This window comes from Solanum dulcamara, chromosome 8, assembly GCF_947179165.1.
Source record: "Solanum dulcamara chromosome 8, daSolDulc1.2, whole genome shotgun sequence".
Classification (NCBI taxonomy): Eukaryota; Viridiplantae; Streptophyta; class Magnoliopsida; order Solanales; family Solanaceae; genus Solanum; species Solanum dulcamara.
The window spans coordinates 72,934,680-72,953,639 of NC_077244.1; the positions used below are offsets into that span (position 1 = coordinate 72,934,680).

An 18,960-nucleotide genomic window follows, 5' to 3' on the forward strand; every position below is an offset into this window, starting at 1 on the left:
CTTGCATGATAGAACCAATGTACTTAAAACTACTTCTTTTTTGGATGGCTTGGTCCTCGAGCCTAACTTCTGCGCCAACCTCCTGAGGAGTCTCACTGAACTGACACTCTAGGTACTCTGTCTTGGTCCTACTCAGCTTAAACCCTTTAGACTTCAAGGTGCGTCTCCAATCTTCCAGCTTAGCGTTAACTCCGCTATGAGTCTCATCGATGAGGACTATGTCGTCCGCAAAAAGCATACACCATGGCACCTCACCTTGAATTTGTCGCGTTAATACATCCATCACCAAGGCAAATAGTAATGGACTAAGAGCTGATCCTTGATGCAACCCCATCACAACTGGAAAGTGTTCTGAGTCCCCTCCTACTGTCCTTACCCTGGTTTTGGCACCCTCATACATGTCCTTGATCACCCTTATGTATGCTACAGGTACACCTTTAGCCTCCAAACATCTCCATAGTATCTCTCGTGGACTTTATCGTAAGCCTTTTCTAAGTCGATGAATACCATGTGCAAGTCTCTCTTCCTCTCCTTATATTGCTCCATTAGTCTCCTCATAAGATGTATGGCTTCCGTAGTTGAGCGTCCCGGCATAAATCCGAACTAGTTCTCTGAAATAGACACGTCTCTCCTCACCCTCATCTCCACCACTCTTTCCCACACTTTCATTGTATGGCTTAGAAGCTTGATACCTCTATAGTTGTCGCAACTCTGGCTATCTCCCTTGTTTTTGTATAGAGGGATCATGATGCTCGACCTCCATTCTACGGGCATCGTTGCCGTCGTAAAAATGACATTAAATAACCTAGTCAGCCATTCCAAACCTACCGAGCCCGCACTCTTCCAAAATTCTCCAGGGATCTCGTCAGGTCCGGTCGCTCTTCCCCATCGCATCCTACGAACGACACCTTTAACCTCGTCGACCGTAATACTCCTACAACCCCCAATATCGTGACTACTTCCTGTATGTTCCAAATCTTCCAACACAATTTCTCTGTCCCCTTTGAAGCTAATGAAATGAAGCTAATGAATAAAATATAATTTTAATTTTATATACATAATTCTTCAACCATTTAAAATCACTAACCCTTTATTTTATTTTATATATTATCAAATAGTTATTTTGTTAAATAGTTAACTTTTGTTAGCTTTAAGGACTAAGACCGCACACTTCAAATAAATGAATGTTAAATGTGCATAATCAAAATTAATAGAGACTAAAATTATGCAATAACATAAAGATTAAAATCTCTATTTCCTCTATCCATTAACTTCGAAACATAAAAATAAATAACAAAATACCTCATAATTGAGTATGTAAATAAAAATCAGATTTTAAAAAAATCAACTTTTGTGTTTGACTATACATTTCGAAATGAAACGATATAAAAAATCGGAAAAAAGATTCATAGTTGTTAATGAAGTTGAGGTTTAACAAATCTCATATTCTTGAAACCAATAACAGCTTTTAAAATTTATTAAAAACCATTTATGATTCAATAATGCTTAAAAACAATTGCCACCGCTAATGGCCTCAACTATGCTCTAACAAAATTAAGTCTAATTTTTTTTTTTAAAAAAAGGTAAATGATTCATGATTCATGATTAGGTATTAAAGGACCAAATCTTTATGACTCGGAGTCTGATTAAAATAATGTAATTAAATAAATGCAAAAATTATTATAATCGAAATCTCTTGTAGGGGCTCTGTTTATGAATACACATATATTTAAGCCTTAATTTGGGAATTTTCAATATAGTCATCCATTTGAGGATATTGGGTAGTTTACCAACTAATTCAGCATTTGAGTTGACCCAAAATTGCATAGGCGTCCCAAGTAAAATTAGAATAGTATTTTTACAACACACTTTGTATTAAATAATTTATTGGAATTATTATAATAGATATTAATGTGTGATGCCAACTGCCAACAACCAAGTCAAGTGCCATGCCAACTATACAATTTTGTTTTACTTATTCGTTGTCTCTTTTTTTTTTTTTTAAAAAAATCACGTTCCTTTAGCATTTACGAATATTGTGTAAGAAATATACCACTACAACAACAATATACCAGTATAGTTCTATAAAGTGGAGTTTGGAAATGAAAGACACTATTTTTTATAGAAAGCTCAAAAAACCAATCCAAAAAAGCAGTTTTGAAAAAAGTTAACTAAGGTACAAAAAACAATCAACAGTAACAAAACGAAAACTAGAACAAAACAATATAATAATCAAGATATAAGAACAACAAATAGTAACAAAAATCAAAAGACAAGAAACTATAAAAGCAATACTATAACTACTTATATGAATAAATATCAAGACAACACACTACCACCAATCTATATTTTCTGAAAAAGATACATGTAGAAAATAGATAAATAAGCTTATACCCAAATAAAAGTTTCATAAATAGCCATTGTTTCTTTGTGTCGAAATGAATTTCATGAGTAATGATTCTTGATCATGTTTCAACCCTTTTTAAGAGCTCTCACATTTTTTGCTTTATCATAAGACTATAGGCGAAGGATGATCTTACCAACGACTTCAGCGATGTATAAGCCCATGCCAACCCTGATACCCATCAGCCAATATGAATAGAAGTTTAGTGGCCCAATTAGTGACTGGACTCTTTGCTGGGCTGGCGCATGATTAAGAAAGAGAAGTCCATAGCTTAACATGGGCCTAGACACTATCTAAAATCATTTCAAGTTAAAAAGAAAGGTCCTACCGGGAGTCGAACCCAGGTCGCTGGATTCAAAGTCCAGAGTGCTAACCACTACACCATAGAACCTGACGTGATATACATATTATAAAAAGAGTTTTACCTAAAGCTCGTCTTGTAGTAGTAGTACAAATCAAGTACTCTCTCCGTTCCATATTAAGTGAATTTTTGAGAGATTTTTCACTGTTCAAAATAATTGAATTGTTCAGTGAGAAACCTCAGGAGGTTTGCACGGAAGTTAGGCTTAGTGATCAGGCCATCCAAAAGAAAAGTAGTTTCAAGTATCTTGGGTCTATTATGCAAGGCAGTGGGGAGATTGCCGATGATGTCACACATCGTATTGGGGCAGGGGTGGATGAAATGGAGGCTCGCTTCCGGTGTGCTATGTGACAAGAAGGTGCCTCCACAACTTAAGGGCAAGTTCTACAAAGTGGTGGTTAGACCGGCTATGTTATATGGGGCGGAGTGTTGGCCAGTTAAGGTATCTCACGTTCAAAAGATGAAAGTTGCTGAAATGAGAATGTTGAGATGGATGTGTGGGCATACCAGGAGTGACATGATTAGAAATGAGGCTATTCGGGACAAGATAGAAGTGACCTCGGTGGAAGATAAGATGCGGAAAATGCGACTGAGATGGTTTGGGCATGTGAAGAGGAGAGACACAGATGCCCCAGTGCGGAGGTGTGAGAGGTTAGACATGGATGGTTTCAGAAGAGGTAGGGGTAGGCCGATGAAATATTGGGGAGAGGTGATTAGACAAGACATGACACAGTTACAACTTACCGATGATATGACCTTAGATAGGAGGGTGTGGAGGACCTACATTAGGGTAGAAGGCTAGTGCATAATCTCGTTATTCTTCCTTATTAGTAGGCGTATTAGTGCACTATAATTCCCTGTGGTCTGATGTCCATTATTATTTATTACTTTCAGTAATTTGAATGCTCTATCTTATCTGACTTTCTTTCGTTACTTCCTATTCCTTATCGCTTTGAACTTATAATTCTTATCTGACTTCTTTTTTTATTTTACTGAGCCGAGGGTCTTTCGAAAACAGCCGTCCTACCTTGGTAGGAGTCAGGTCTGCGTACACTCTACCCTCCCCAGACCCCACGTTGTGGGACTGCACTGGGTCATTGTTGTTGTTGTTGTAAAATAATTGAATTGTTCAAAGTTAAAGATAGATTAAAACTTTTTCCATATTTGCCCTTTCATTTATTGAAGTTTCATATTTTATAGGAGATAAATCACACTACTTGCAAAGTTATATTTATGATTTTACAAAGGAAAATAGTGGAAAGTATGGTTCAAATTATGTCCTTGAATATTTTTCTTACTATTTGTGTATTGCCTCACAAATTCACTTAATATGGAATAGAGAGAGTAGTTTGATGAGCTAGGTTGTATTGACCAATATTAACTTAAGGATGGTCACTTAAACACCTTTTATTGAAAAATTATATTATGCATATAAAAATTAATATTGTGTATAGCGAGAGCCTAGTGCACGAGCCGTCCTTTTTTATTCATTTTGTTTGGGACTGAGGATAAATTAGCCACGTCGTCCTGCATGGCTTCAAAGATGATAGGAAAAAAGTACATAATTCAAAGGCATGTAGTGGCTGCTGAATTTGAGAGGATGTACGCTAGCCATCCACAAAATCCTAAATTAAAGCTTTGGCCTCTTGTTGTCTCCCATTATTTTTCCTTTTCTAATGTAAAGGTGATATTTGCACGATGAATCTTATCCAAGAAAACAGGAAGAAAAGCCAACATGATAGTAGATATGGTTCAAGAATTTGATCAATCCGTAAAAGCCAGCAAAGTTGTTTCTATATTCTAAATGAGGTGGCCATATATAGCACCTTATTTTTCTCGTTTTATTATTATCGACAACAATCAATATTGGAAAAGAAAAAGCACCATATCATATCAAAGTGTTGTTACATTAATGCTATACCTACTACAACGAAATATGGAATTAGCTACGAAATTTGTCGGTAATATTTAACTAATCATCACTAAAAAGCTCCTAACTAATTGAATTTTCTCTTATAATCCATAGCTAAATGGAATTGGCATGAAGTTTTTGTTATTTAACTATGAAATTTTGTCTGTCGTTAATTCCTTGTTTATGATAGTTATATAGACTCAAAACACCATAAATTTATTTGAATATTCTTATATCTATAACGAATGAGGTAATAACGTAATGATAACATTCTTTTTATTTAACATATATATAAACAAGAAAATGGATTCATTAATTATATTACGTACTACACAGATAAATTGAATGACACAACCCACCTAGTAGACAAGATAATCCTGCTAATAAAGCTTACAAAGCAAATCACATCCTAGTGATTTTCATCACCTTTATACGCTGTATAGTAAATTGACCCCCCTTACGTAGAAATATTAAGGCCAGGACTATATATAATCCTACTATTAATTATTATTAATAGCAAATGACAAACATTATAGCTGGTCCCTCCATCATTTCTGGATTGATTTTTTGCTGATTAGGAATACATTTTGTTTACTAAAAAAAAATCCAATTTAATGGGTTAATTAGTGCCCCTATGGATTGGAAGATGAGTCGATGACATAATAAAAGCGTTGCATGGGGCCCTTTGTGAAGATATAATAATTAAAAAACTCATTAAAAGTGCTTTTATTTTAAAGAAATTGAAAAAGAAATACAGGAGATCAAAAAGAGAAGTTCTCCACTAATGACAATTACTATATAAACCTATAAGATGAGCCATCTTCATTCATTAAGAAGTAGAACTACAACTAAACGTTTGCAACTGTTAGCAAGTAAGAGAGCAAAGGCAAAATATTTCTTTCTTTGGTTAAAAAAAATGGCTGGATTTTCTGACCACTGGACCTTTGCATTTGGTGTCCTTGGTAAATACCTTCTTTTTTAGTCTGGTATTCAAAAAATATCACTAGCTATATTTATTAGTTACTCTTTAAAACCAATATATGTTATACATGAGTATCAGATAGGGGAAATAATAATATATTATCAATAACATCATCGTACTTATAAGATATCCTCAATCATTTAAGTACATAATCAAATGATTGCATCGAATATTCTAATACTAATTTATACTTTAAATTTTTTGAACCTCTTTTAATTTTCTTCTATTTTGCAGGAAACATTATCTCCTTTTTCGTTTTCCTTTCTCCACTGTATGTCTCTTGTTCCTTAAGTTCATTTTTGTAAGTGTTATATATTCCTTTTTTTTGTGTCAATGGATTAATTTGCATAATTATGCTTGTACAGGCCAACATTTTATAATATTTACAAGAAGAAATCAACAGAAGGCTATCAATCAATTCCATACGTGGTTGCTTTATTCAGTGCAATGCTCTGGATTTACTATGCATTTCTTAAGACCAACACCACCCTTCTTGTCACTATAAACACTTTTGGCTGCTTCATTGAGACTTTATATGTTGGCTTCTACCTTTTCTATGCACCAAAGAAAGCTAGGGTAATTAAGCTTTTCTATTAAATGTAAACAAAATACTTTCAAAATATCAAATCACCTAAAAGATAATTATACACGACTGTTTGGAATTAATTTTTGACTTTGCAAATGCAGGTCCAAACTATAAAGCTACTTCTTTTATTAGTGGTTGGTGGCTTTGGAGTTATTGTCCTCGTCACTCAATTTCTATTCAAAGGGGCAGTTCGTACCCAAATTGTTGGATGGATTTGCCTTGTGTTTTCCTTATGTGTTTTTGTAGCACCATTATGCATAGTGGTAAGTTTATACATTCAAAAATCAAACATATTATTGAAAGATTTTAACTTACTGTATACAATTTTCAGATTATCAGATCACTTAAAAGATAATTATAAGTCTATGATAAGTAGAATTAGTTATCTACAAATTAAGTCAACCAACTTGTTATAACATGTTAAATTACATTGATTGATAGTACTATAAAAAAATATTAATACAATCAATACAGGAAAATAATGTTTAATTTCTTATTTAATGCAGAGACAAGTAATCAAAACAAAGAGCGTGGAATACATGCCGTTTCTCCTCTCTGTTTTCCTCACTTTAAGTGCTGTTATGTGGTTTTTCTATGGTCTTCTATTAAAAGACTTCAATATTGCTGTAAGTTCTCTTTAAACTTTCATTTCCTACTGATAACACATACGTGCTCTTTATTTTAATTTTTTTTTTAGTCCGTTAAAAAAATATCTTTTCTTTTTTTTGATAATTTTTTAATTTCAATATTCCACCTGACATGTTTAAGACCACAAAATTAAATAACATTTTGGGTACATTCTGCATATCTTTAATTTAAGACTATAAAATTCAAAAGTTTTTTTTACTTTCTTAAACTCCGTGTCAAGTCAAAACTAGACAAACAAATTGATTTCAAATATTAATATATCTCTTTTGAACTCTAGAACTAATATTAATATATCTCTTTTCTTTCTAATTTTTTGGTTCAATAGATTCCAAATGTGTTGGGCTTCATCTTTGGTATTCTCCAAATGATACTCTATGTGATGTACAACAAGAAAGAGAAAGTTGTTACAAAGGAGCAGAATCTTCCAGAGCTAAAAAACCATGTTATAATTTTAGAGGAGGACAAGAAGAAGCTTCCAGAATTAAGTGAAGAGCAAATTATTAATATTATGAAACTTGGTTCACTTGTTTATTCAGAGAAAAATCATGGAAATTTAACTGAGGCTGCTAAAAATGAGAAGGTTGTTTCCTAGCGCGCTGCAAACTGTGGAAGCTTGAGAATTTGTAAATTTGTTTGGTAATTTGTAAATTTGCAAGCATCTTTACATTAAGCCATATACAAGGATTGTTGGCTTATTTTGATTTGATGTGTGTTGCATGTATTTACATAATTAGTGTTTAATTATCAACTGTAAATTATGTTTGACCATTAATAATTCAAGCTGTAATTGTAGTCACTTTCTCATGTCTAAGTTTACAACTTTAGTACTTTTATATACCGTCAGATTTTTCTATAACAATATTTCATTATAATATCTTAATTTTTTTAAAAAAATTGACTTTCATGTTATGATATACTATAGACTCTCTACAATAATATTTATATAAAAAAAATTAAAAATCACGCTATAAGCTATAGCATGCAAAAATATCCAAACAGACGTTGTATGTTATAGAAATATATGACTGTATATTAAGAATAAATAAATTGTTACTAGTACGAAGTATATACGATTGGAACATTATTAGATCATATATAATATGTCATGTCATGGTATATATAAATCTTCTAAACGGAAGATTATTAATTTAATTATTTCAAATTAAGGATCAAGAGATTGAAAAGAAACTAGAGGAGGATAAATATTAACTCCAAGAAAGTTGTATCTTTTTCCATAATTTCAATCCTTGAGAAGGATAAAGTTTCAATCCTTGTGTTGTATTCTGAGGTAATATAAAGCTTAGTCCTCCTTTTATTCTTTATGTCATGTTATATAATACTCCTGTATATTTAACAAGGGATACTGTTTAACTAGACTCTAGTATTTCATTTTTTTGAGTAGTTAAAGCTGTTTTTCAATTTGTTCCATTAAAAGGTCTATACTACAATTATCCAATTCTCACTTTTACATAATACATAAATATAACTCTTAACTTGGTTTCAGCTACAACTATAACCTCTAACTTTACTAATACACAAGTAGACACTTTAACTATTCAAAACTTAAACAAATAGACACATTCGTCTTACGTTGCAATTTTGTGTCCTACATGACGTCCTACGTGTATTGTGTCGCATAGGACATGTGTGTCTACTTGTTTAATTTTATGCAAGTTTAAGTGCTTACTTGTGCATACACAAAGTTGGAGGATATAAATATGAAATGAGGCCTAGTTAAATGATCTATTTATGTATTATGCATTGTGAATATATTTATTGTTTTGTTTATTAAGCAAAGGTCTGATGAACTTTGGCCTAAAAGTAGGTAGTCTTAGATCAAATAAAACCGTACAATCACCATTAAATATTCACCAACGGCTAGCATATATTTGAATGTTTTTTTTCTTTCATAATAGTATATTTCATTGAGCTTATATTATTACATATTTCCAACGATTAGAATTCAATTGATTGAAGAAAATTGAATGATAAAAGATTGAAGTAACATATATTAACCACACTTAGGATCACAATGGAAAGTTGATTTGAGACTTTTAGACTATTTTTGAGAGTTGAGGTGTAACTTTTTTTAAAAAAGGTAAGAAGCTGTTTTTGATAAGTTGAAAAGCTCTAATTAATATTGGCAAAAATAACTTTCAAATTAAATACCAAATACAAATAACTTTTCTCTAAAGGTATTTATTTTTGAAAATACTTCTAATAAAAAACAATTTTCAAAATAAGAAGATTAATTTTAAAAATTTGGACAAAAACTATTGAATCCGGAAAGGTACATTACTGATAAAAAAAAAATTATAGCAAGACTTTATGAACAGTAAGTTCGAACCTTTAACAGAAAATTACTTTAATGCTTCCTCTTTGCATGCAATGTTAAAATGATGGACGTGATATGTACAGATAGAATATAATTATGGGTGGCAATTGGGCGGGTTGAGTCAAGTTTAGACGGGTCATAATGGGTTAAGATAAAAATTGAGTCAACAGTCCAACCTAACCCAAATTAGTTTGGGTCAAAACGGGTTGGGTCAAAATGGGTTAGGTAAATGTTATATAACGGATCAAGATCCAACCCGACTCAATTTTTACTAAGCTTAATTGTTTTATTTGTTCTTTTAAATTATTTTAGTACGTAATAAAATTATTATTTTTCTTTATTATGGCTATAAATAACATATCAAATTAAAAAAAAAGTTTTTTAAAAATATTTTAACAATATTTCTCATGAGACAATTCGGGTTACATATCAACCTAATTTTTTATGAATTGAAATGGGTTGAGCTAATAAATAAGTGGGTCAATGACCAACCCAAACTTAAATAAATTGAATTGGACTGGACGGATTGGATTGATTTTGCCACCCCTGAATATAATACAACATGAATGAAGAAAATTAGAGAAACCTAGCTAAATAATAAAAAAAGAAAACAGAAAAAGAGAATGAGAGGATGGAAATTTATGTAAATATTTTGTGATTGGAGATTAAGGATAAAATTGTATGCGCCACGTCCTTGTTTCAATCATGAATGGGAAAGTATATATATAGTTGGACGGAAGATAAATCTTGTCCAGAAGAATGGAGGGGAAAGCTAGCAAGATTATTCAAGACTTCTTTTAAGCATTCCCCCCAAAAAAGAAGTTTATATATAATAGAATAAAGTCGATAATATAATTAGTGTTATTTCATAACTGAAGTCTATAAAGAGGCTGAGCGTATACAAATTTTAAGCAATTTATGTGAAGTAGATATAAGAAGAAATAGCGGTTTTAATTTATGTGTTATTATATAATTTTTGTGTTATTTGACTAGGCATATTTAACCTTCAATGATTTGAAGTGTGCGATTTTAGTCTTTGGAGTTAACAAAAGTAAATTATTTAATAAAATAATCATTTTGAAATATATAAAATAAAATAAATTGAAGGGTTTGTGATTCTAAATGTTTGAAGAATTATATATATGTGGGTAAAAAAATTAAATTTAATAAAAATTAAATGTTAAATTTTTTAAAGAGTGAAAGTTGTTAGGACACCATTAATAGCATTAAGGAGTCTGTCCACATACTAAACCCTCAAATATAATCGTATTTGACCTTGATTAGTACCATTGAAAAAGAGAGGAAGAACGAGTCGCTAAAGAATAAAAAACAGAGCATAGAGCATTTGAATAAAATGAAACTAATGAATAAAATATAATTTTAATTTTATATACATAATTCTTCAAACATTTAAAATCAGCAATCCTTTATTTATTTTATTTTATATATTGTCAAATAATTATTTTGTCAAATAGTTAAATTTTGTTAACCTCAAGGACTAAAACCGCACACTTCAAATAAATGAAGATTAAATGTGCATAATCAAATAGCACAGAACTAAAATTAGAATTATGCAATAACACAGAGACTAAAACTATTATTTCCTCTAGATAATCGAGATAAAGTATTTTAAAATATTACGTATATCACATATTAGGTATTTTTTTTTTGGTTTTCTATCGCAAAGGAAATTATCTTCCTCTGCACCCTCAAACATGAATTGGGATTCAGATAGGGAATCGAATTTGGACGAGCCCTGCATGAAATCCTCACAAGGGTTTATGCACATAGAACGGGCAACTCCTTATGGGTTGTATCCGAAGATCTGGAAATAGATATTTTTATGTTAGCAACAGAAGCCCAAGATTATGAAATTGTTGATCTTTTAGCAATTCAATGAAAATAACATGGATTTCGCGTAAATCTGTGATTTGATATTTTATATTTGAATTGAATATTCTATTAAATAGAAGTAATTCATCATCATTCGGTTAGGATTAATCTAAACCAACCCATCATATTATGTATACGATTCAACATGCCAACTATTAAACAACTTATTAGAAATACAAGACAACCAATTAGAAATGTCACGAAATTCCCTACTCTTCAGGGGTGTCCTCAGCATCGAGGAACATGTATTAGGGTGTATGTACGACTCGTTTAGATCATGAGCTGGCATAAAAAAACATGAAAACAATTTTTATAGTATCAACGATCAGTACCGGTGAATGGGATGGGGATAGAAAAAAGAGAAATTTTCATTATGAATCACTCGAATAAACACAATAATTCGCGAAAGGAAAATATCCTATAGTTATAATAGAAGGGAAGTAGTCAGAAAATTGTAGTAGTATAACATCAACATTTTGACTATGGTATGGCCAACGAGGGGTTGGCGGTGGCCTGATTCGATGATCAAATATGACACTTGCAAAATCCAAGACAAGATAATTTAACCCCAATAATCAAAGCAGTTTGTTTTCTGATTATTTGCATCGTCCTTGGTCCCTAGACACTGTATATTATTGATGCCAAATGGCAAACATTCATTGGTCTCTGGTTCCATCACTTTTATGATCGATTCTTTTTGCTGAGTAAAAGCACAATTCTTACAGCAAATAAAAGGGAGTCTAAGCGTATACATTAAAGCTGGAATGAATTAATTATCTAGAGATTATTTTTTATTTCACTATTTGATTTGATTTTTTTCCCGGAGAATTCTGTTTTTATCCTTGTTTATCTGTGTTAATAATAACTTACCAATATCATATTTTTTTTTTATGTATTTAGTATCCACCTTATCCTCCTAAATGACCCCGAATTATAAGGTTAGTGCGGCCTTTATGGATTGGTAGATGACATAACAAAAGTTCGGTAAGGGGCCCTGTTTCTTTTAAGATATGAAATCCTGCCACTGACACCCCCAAAAAAGAAAAGTTAGCTATAGCCATGTTGAAAGGTGCTCTATTTTTTTTATTTTTCTTAAATAAATAGAGAATTTTGATTCGTGAGATAAATGAAATATTTCAAAATTAAGTTTGAGACTAACTTTATATGTTATTTGATTGAAGATATAATTAATTTTAAAATAAATTTATATCTTCAATTAAATAAAATATGAATAATTCTAGACTACATTTTATTTAATCAAACTTGATTAATAAATTAATTTAAAAATAATAATTTCGGAATAACTTAGTGCGTGAACCAAATGATATCTGACAATACAATAAAGAGAAGATCTCCACTAATAACACCTACTTTCCTACTCTTGCTATATAAACATGTACTGATCGAGCCACCTTCATTCCTTGTCAAGTAGAACAAACTACCAAGGAATTTCCTTCTTTGGAAAAAAAAATAATGGCTGATTTTTCTGGCCACTGGGCTTTTGCATTTGGTGTCCTAGGTAAATTCCATTTTCCTTTTGTCAGTACAATTTTTTTTGTGTGTGCGTATGTATGTATTTTATAGTGTGCTTAGAGAAGAAAAAAATAATAATACATATGGTATTAACCGATGCAATAATACAAATTTAATCATATAAATAAAATATTTGTATATTCTTACACTGGAAATAGTAATCATTTCATTAATTGTACTAGCAATTATATATTGAATGGTATTAATCGATGATCATTCTTGTAGATAATTTAAATCATTGATTTTATGGCGATTTATCTCTTTCTATTATTCATTATTTCACAAATAGTGATCTTTTTACCCTCTCTTGCTCCATTTTGCAGGAAACATTGTCTCCTTTTTCGTTTTCCTTTCTCCACTGTATGTCTCTGGTTCCTTACGTCCCCCTTTTTTTTTGTGTTGCAACTTGTGCGATCAATCAATTAATTTAATTTACGTACTTATATATGATCCTGCAGGCCAACGTTTTATAGTATTTATAAGAAGAAATCAACAGAAGGCTATCAATCAATTCCATATGTGGTTGCTCTATTCAGTGCACTGCTCTGGATTTACTATGCATTTCTCAAGTCCAATACAACCCTTCTCATCACTATAAACACTTTTGGATGCTTCATTGAAACTATATACGTTGGCTTCTACCTTTTCTATGCACCAAAGGAAGTCAGGGTAAGCTTTTCGCAATACAATAAAGACGTAAACAAAGTAAGATCACCTAAAATATAACTACAGATAATTGTTCGTAATATATTTTTGACTTTGTAAGTGTAATTAATGCAGGTCCAAACTATAAAGCTACTTCTTCTATTAGTGGTTGGTGGCTTTGGAGCTATTGTCCTAGTGAGTCAGTTTCTATTGGAAGGAGCAGATCGTGTACAAGTGGTTGGATGGATTTGCCTTGTGTTTTCCCTATGTGTTTTTGTTACACCATTATGCATAGTGGTAAGTCTTATTCATGCAAGAATCAAACCTTATTTTCCTTTGATTTTTCATCAATATAGGCGATATTTAATAGTTGAAAATATATTTTCGACATGTTAGCACTTTTATTTTACGTCTCATATATGCTTTTCTAGCGTCGGTTTAACCTTTTAGAGATTTATTAGTTAGTAAAAAATATAATGAGCATCGAATACTTTTTTTTAAATATTATTATCAATTTTATTTTATATAGTATTGGTCTGAGATGAATTTAATTAATATAATCATTAAGAATTTATATATTTAATTTCTACTTGTTTAGGGCTAGACATAATTATTATTGAAGGTATCTTTTTGGTTTACATTGTTCATGAAAGAAAATAATGATATCCATTTTTACATTTGATGCATGCAGAGACAAGTAATCAAAACAAAGAGTGTAGAATACATGTCATTTCTCCTCTCTGTTTTCCTCACTTTAAGTTCTGTTATGTGGCTCTTCTATGGTCTTCTTTTAAAAGACTTCAACATTGCTGTAAGTTTTTTTTCTTCTTTTTTAACTTAGTTCATTTAAGTTCAGAGTTGATTTTTCGGATTATCATGACTCAAGTAATAATTATTATCACATAAAAGCTCTTTCTTTGTTGAAAATAATAAAAATCCAGAAAAACAATGACTTTCTGAGATAATAACTATTACTTGAGTGACCATCTGAGAGATCAACTCTTCATTATTTCCTATTCTTGACTTCATGCATCTATATATATATTTCTTGAAATATGATACTAATATTATTATCTCTTTAATTTCTTTTCAATGAATAGATTCCAAATGTATTGGGATTCACATTTGGTATCCTCCAAATGGTGCTCTATGTGATGTACAAGAAGAAAGTGGAAGACTTTGTAAAGGAGCAGAATCATCCAGAGATAAAAAACCATGTGATATTCTTACAAAATGACAAGAATTTTCCAGAACTAAGTGAAGAACAAATTATTGAAATTGTGAAACTTGGTTCACTAATTTCATGTACACAGAAGTTTGATTTGGCCTTATGCCTGCATGAAAACATAGCTGAAGATCATAAAAGGCTGCGGAAAACACTGGAAATATGAGACTATATACTAGTAAATTGTTGCTAATTGGTAACGTAAAAAAATGCACAGAGATTTAAATTTATATAAGCTGACGTGTACTATATTTTATTATGATAATTCTTTAAGTACCAAATGTAATTATATTTCTCCGAATAATTCAAGCTTTGTTGTCCGATCAGCTCCTGCTCTTGTACACAACTTCATGTGTTAATTTTGTGTCACCTCTAATTTTACTATTGTTTTGCTTTTACTAATTAGAAGCACGCCAATTATGGTGAGCTTAAATTCAATTAGGAGAAAACTGACATTAGGTTTATTTAAGAGCTGTCAAAAATGGGCTGGCCCTATAAACCACAAGGGTCATTTGCACTTTTGTCCCTATTTGCATTGGTTTTTATTTTTATATCTCTCGACAATAGCTTCTTTTTTTTCGGACATAAATTTATATTTTTTAAATCATAATATCTCACAAATTTTGTTTTGTATTTTTAAAGAACTTATGCTCCGATAGTATAAGCTTGACTTTTAGGAGGGGAAATCAAAGACCAGTCCATTTAAAGGGCAAAATCATGTCATTAAATGGTTCGACAATTCAATTTTTTGAAGGACCTCCAAAAGCACTAGTCGAACTTAGAGGATGTTTGGATTGACTTATTTCAAGTAGCTTTTGGTTTTTAAACTTTTTTTATTATTATTTATGTTTGGAAGTGTTTGAAAAAACAAAAAGTGATTTTTAAGAACCTACTTTTAGGTCAAAAAGTACAAAAATAAGCTAAAGGCCAAAAATTGAGTATGACCAACTTATAACTTTTAGCTTTTATCTTATAAGCTACTTAACAAAAATTCAATCCAAAAGACCCCTTAGCCACAAGTGGGTCGTGGGCTAGCTGATTGTTGAATCCATTCCTTTTAAATTAAATTTAAGTGATTAGTCATTACCAGGAGTTATTTAAAATAATAATTTCCACTAAACTGATGATTGGCTATTAGCTCAAAAGTTGATTCTATTTTTCAATCTAATCAATTACCAACAATCCAAGATTATATAAGGAATAATATAAACTCACATCAAATTCTGATTAAATCAGGTGGAGTAATCTAAATCAAACATTATATCAGTAATTCATCAAGACATATGCTTACTGTGGATCTAAATTTGCTACAAGTTCAAATTTATTAATACTCCCTCCGTTCCATATTAGATGGGCACTTCCAACTTTATACGGTGATTAAGAAATCATTAATACATCTTTATCATTTTTCCCTATTTATATCAATGCAATATACATAGAGTGTAGAAATAGCTAGTATTGAGAATTGTTTACATTCGAAAGGTCATATTAATTGTAGGGGTAAAATAGAAAAAAATTAATTAATTCTATCTTGATTTAATAAGTAATCAACTAATATGGGACAAACATTTTTAGTAAGATGTCCATATAATATGGGACGTAAGGAGTATTGCTTTTGGATACGTAATAAACTCTAAGGTAGTGTATATTTAAGAGTTCTTATTTTTTGCTAGCTCGTATTTCTAATGTGATGTCAATTGACTATGCCTTAATTCTAAATTAGTTCTGTGTAGATAATTTTTATCATAGCAAAATGTTATAGATAATTCAACTTCGTTCATTATGTTTTGCCATACTACAGACAACAGTCAAACCACTTTCGAATTTTAAAATCGTCACAGAAAAAAGTAGCATGATAATTATTAACATGAATTTTCCTAATCTTGTTTCATTTGTGGCTAGATTAAATTAGATTAGATTGTTGAGACCTAAATCTATCGATGCTATATTTTTCTTTTATATTGATGTGTCCACTCTCTGTGTACTAAAAAGAAATTACCTAACATATTTTTTATCTACTGAAATTTGAATCCGATTTCCTATAATTTCCCCTACTTTATTAATCATTAGGGCATATGTTACGCCTCGGAAGGGTACTCTAGAGACGTGGACGGCACTTAGAAATCATTATTGGCTTCCAAGTGAACCACTTGACCTGGTCACACATCCATTCATTTATTCAATCAACGGAAGACTTAAAATAAGAGACAAATAGGTGGACAATTACAATCAACTATCTAACTCGATGAAGAAAGGTCATAGGCCAACAAATCAAACTTCAATCTATGTTATGAGAATAGTTTGACAAGAACAATTCAAGGAATAGAAATACTCAATCAACCCATCTCTATTTAGTCTATGAAGCCTCTATCACTACTGTCTAAATGGTGCCAATGACAGATGCATGGCTACCTCAAATTAGAATGAAAAGACTCAACTCAAAACAAGAATAACATAAGTGGTATCTTCCGAATGCAAGGGAGGACTCACCAATGTGCTGAGTGTGAACAGATCCTCAATGGTATGCCTGTTGTGATCCTTAGAACCCGTCTCTGCATCATGAAATGATGCAAGTCCAAATGGATGTCAATACATTAATTGTACGAGTATGTAATATGGCAGAGTAAAACATGCCTAAGATAGAATAATATCAACTCAAGCAACTCAATCAAGAGAAAGAAACTCAATCAGGATGTCATAAGTCTAAAGTAAGAGTAAGGTTTAGATAGAGACCAATCATACACAATCCAATCCACTCCAATCCAATTGAAGTTCTACCAAGACCTATATGGGAGTTTCTCTTATCCGACAACAATCACTTATGAGCCAGTGATTGTGCAACAAGCTCGTTGTTGTTGCCACAACCGTCTAATACTTTGCCAGGGTAAATGATGAATCAACCAATCATGAATCCAATCATCAATCAATTCTTATCATGTCAGGACAATAAAATAGAGAAATATCTGACTTAACAGATCAATCTTCTCGTACATTTGGCTATGTAGTTATTGAATTCGAGTTATTACTTATTCTTATCCGATTCAGTACTCGATACTCCTCCCAAGACTCAATGCTCATAAGACAATCAATCACAATCAAACCAATCAACAAGTCTCATATGGACTCTTATCAGTTCATCAGTTTTTCTAATCAATCCTTTCAACCAATCATTCTCAATCATTTAAGAGTAGTTGGGACAATCATTTATGACAAGATTCAATTGAGACCATTCAATTAGGTTCAATTATGAAGATGGAAAGGACTATCAAGTTTCATCAACACTATCATCATGCTCACATCCCAATCACAATCATGTATTCACAAGTTCAAGGCTCTAGGCTCAATCCTTAGGCATATACATCCAATATTAATCAAAATACTGTTAGGGTTTATGAAATAAGTAGTTTAAATCATTTGTTCAAAAAACAAGTTTGTGGAAAAACATCAATTACGCAATATTATGTAAAATATATTAAATTTAAGGAAATTCTCAAGAAACACAATCATGAGGACTCAATTCATTCCCAAATCAACCTATCACAATCATAGGACACATGGAAGATCAAGGTCCATGCTTTAGTTTAGCCTTACATACCTGAAACAAATGTTGGACAATCAAACTGTGAAGATTTGGCTTAAATCCTTGAACCCTTGCCCTTTCTCCTCTTCTTAGCTCTAGTTTCTTTTGCTTGAACGCGTAAAAAGTCTAAAGATTGGGTTTAAAAACCCTTATAAGGTCGAAAATGGCCTATATCGGTCATGGATTAAGTATAGGAGGGGTGAGGAAAATATTGGAATGCCCCTCATTGAAACTGAAAAACGTACGAAAAAATACACATAAGTCAAATGCGATTTATGTACAAAAGTCGTGCAACACATAAAACGCATTTGCCAATTGAGTTTTATGAACAAAGTGAGAAAATGAACTAGGTGGGGGCAGGTACGCGACGCGAACCTATCGCACACTTTTCTAGTTAGGCTGTTTTTGCCCCGAAAAATTATCTTTTGATCCGGTTGGCCTAAAATTCAATCGAGACCACTTACCCACATGATTTTTCCCCCTGATCAATATTTCGGCCTCGGGATTGGCCAAAAAAAAATCAGAGATGGTGCATTATGTGAACGCACTATCCTCCAGGGGTATTTTGGTAATTTCTAGGGTACAACAACAAATCATTGAATACGACTAGTCACTATGACAAAAGAGATATTTAGTGGCAATAGATTTTTCTTTCAGCGGCAATATATATTGTCGCAAAATAATTTAGCGGCAATTGATGTTATTACATCCGGAGTCGCTATAACATTTTGCGACCTTTTATATAGAGTGTTGATTATAAATATCTATATTTATTATTATTGCTAAATATAATATAACAATAATTATATTATTGCCCCTAATTAATTATTTTTTCTTATTGTAGTGAGTACAGCTA

General features: G+C 31.6%; 2 protein-coding genes and 1 non-coding gene across 3 annotated transcripts; 2 read left to right on the forward strand and 1 right to left on the reverse strand.

Moving 5' to 3' along the window:
• Positions 1-2,723: 2,723 nt before the first annotated feature.
• On the reverse strand, positions 2,724-2,795 carry TRNAQ-UUG (transfer RNA glutamine (anticodon UUG)). Its single transcript has one exon. It is a non-coding gene; the product is annotated as a tRNA-Gln (tRNA).
• Positions 2,796-5,522: 2,727 nt separating this feature from the next.
• On the forward strand, positions 5,523-7,692 carry LOC129899460 (bidirectional sugar transporter SWEET9-like). The gene is made up of 6 exons (XM_055974439.1): positions 5,523-5,639; positions 5,894-5,930; positions 6,025-6,235; positions 6,347-6,508; positions 6,752-6,871; positions 7,219-7,692. Exons 1-6 carry the CDS (start codon positions 5,594-5,596, stop codon positions 7,483-7,485), a joined length of 843 nt encoding a protein of 280 aa, XP_055830414.1. The 5' UTR covers positions 5,523-5,593; the 3' UTR covers positions 7,486-7,692.
• A 4,862-nt stretch (positions 7,693-12,554) lies between these two features.
• LOC129899640 (bidirectional sugar transporter SWEET12-like) lies at positions 12,555-14,844 on the forward strand. Its single transcript, XM_055974652.1, has 6 exons — positions 12,555-12,640; positions 12,978-13,014; positions 13,113-13,323; positions 13,435-13,596; positions 13,991-14,110; positions 14,400-14,844. The coding sequence occupies exons 1-6, from the start codon at positions 12,595-12,597 to the stop codon at positions 14,688-14,690; spliced, it is 867 nt and encodes a 288-aa protein (XP_055830627.1). The 5' UTR covers positions 12,555-12,594; the 3' UTR covers positions 14,691-14,844.
• Positions 14,845-18,960: the final 4,116 nt, after the last annotated feature.

Excerpts from the sequence above, each read along its gene's own strand:
- LOC129899460 (XM_055974439.1), top strand. The coding sequence starts at position 5,594 with ATGGCTGGATTTTCTGACCACTGGACCTTTGCATTTGGTGTCCTTG. Across the intron at positions 5,640-5,893 it reads CTTTGCATTTGGTGTCCTTG|GAAACATTATCTCCTTTTTC; the intron begins GTAAATACCTTC and ends TCTATTTTGCAG. Across the intron at positions 5,931-6,024 it reads TTCGTTTTCCTTTCTCCACT|GCCAACATTTTATAATATTT; the intron begins GTATGTCTCTTG and ends ATGCTTGTACAG.
- LOC129899640 (XM_055974652.1), top strand. The coding sequence starts at position 12,595 with ATGGCTGATTTTTCTGGCCACTGGGCTTTTGCATTTGGTGTCCTAG. Across the intron at positions 12,641-12,977 it reads TTTTGCATTTGGTGTCCTAG|GAAACATTGTCTCCTTTTTC; the intron begins GTAAATTCCATT and ends TCCATTTTGCAG. Across the intron at positions 13,597-13,990 it reads TTACACCATTATGCATAGTG|AGACAAGTAATCAAAACAAA; the intron begins GTAAGTCTTATT and ends TGATGCATGCAG.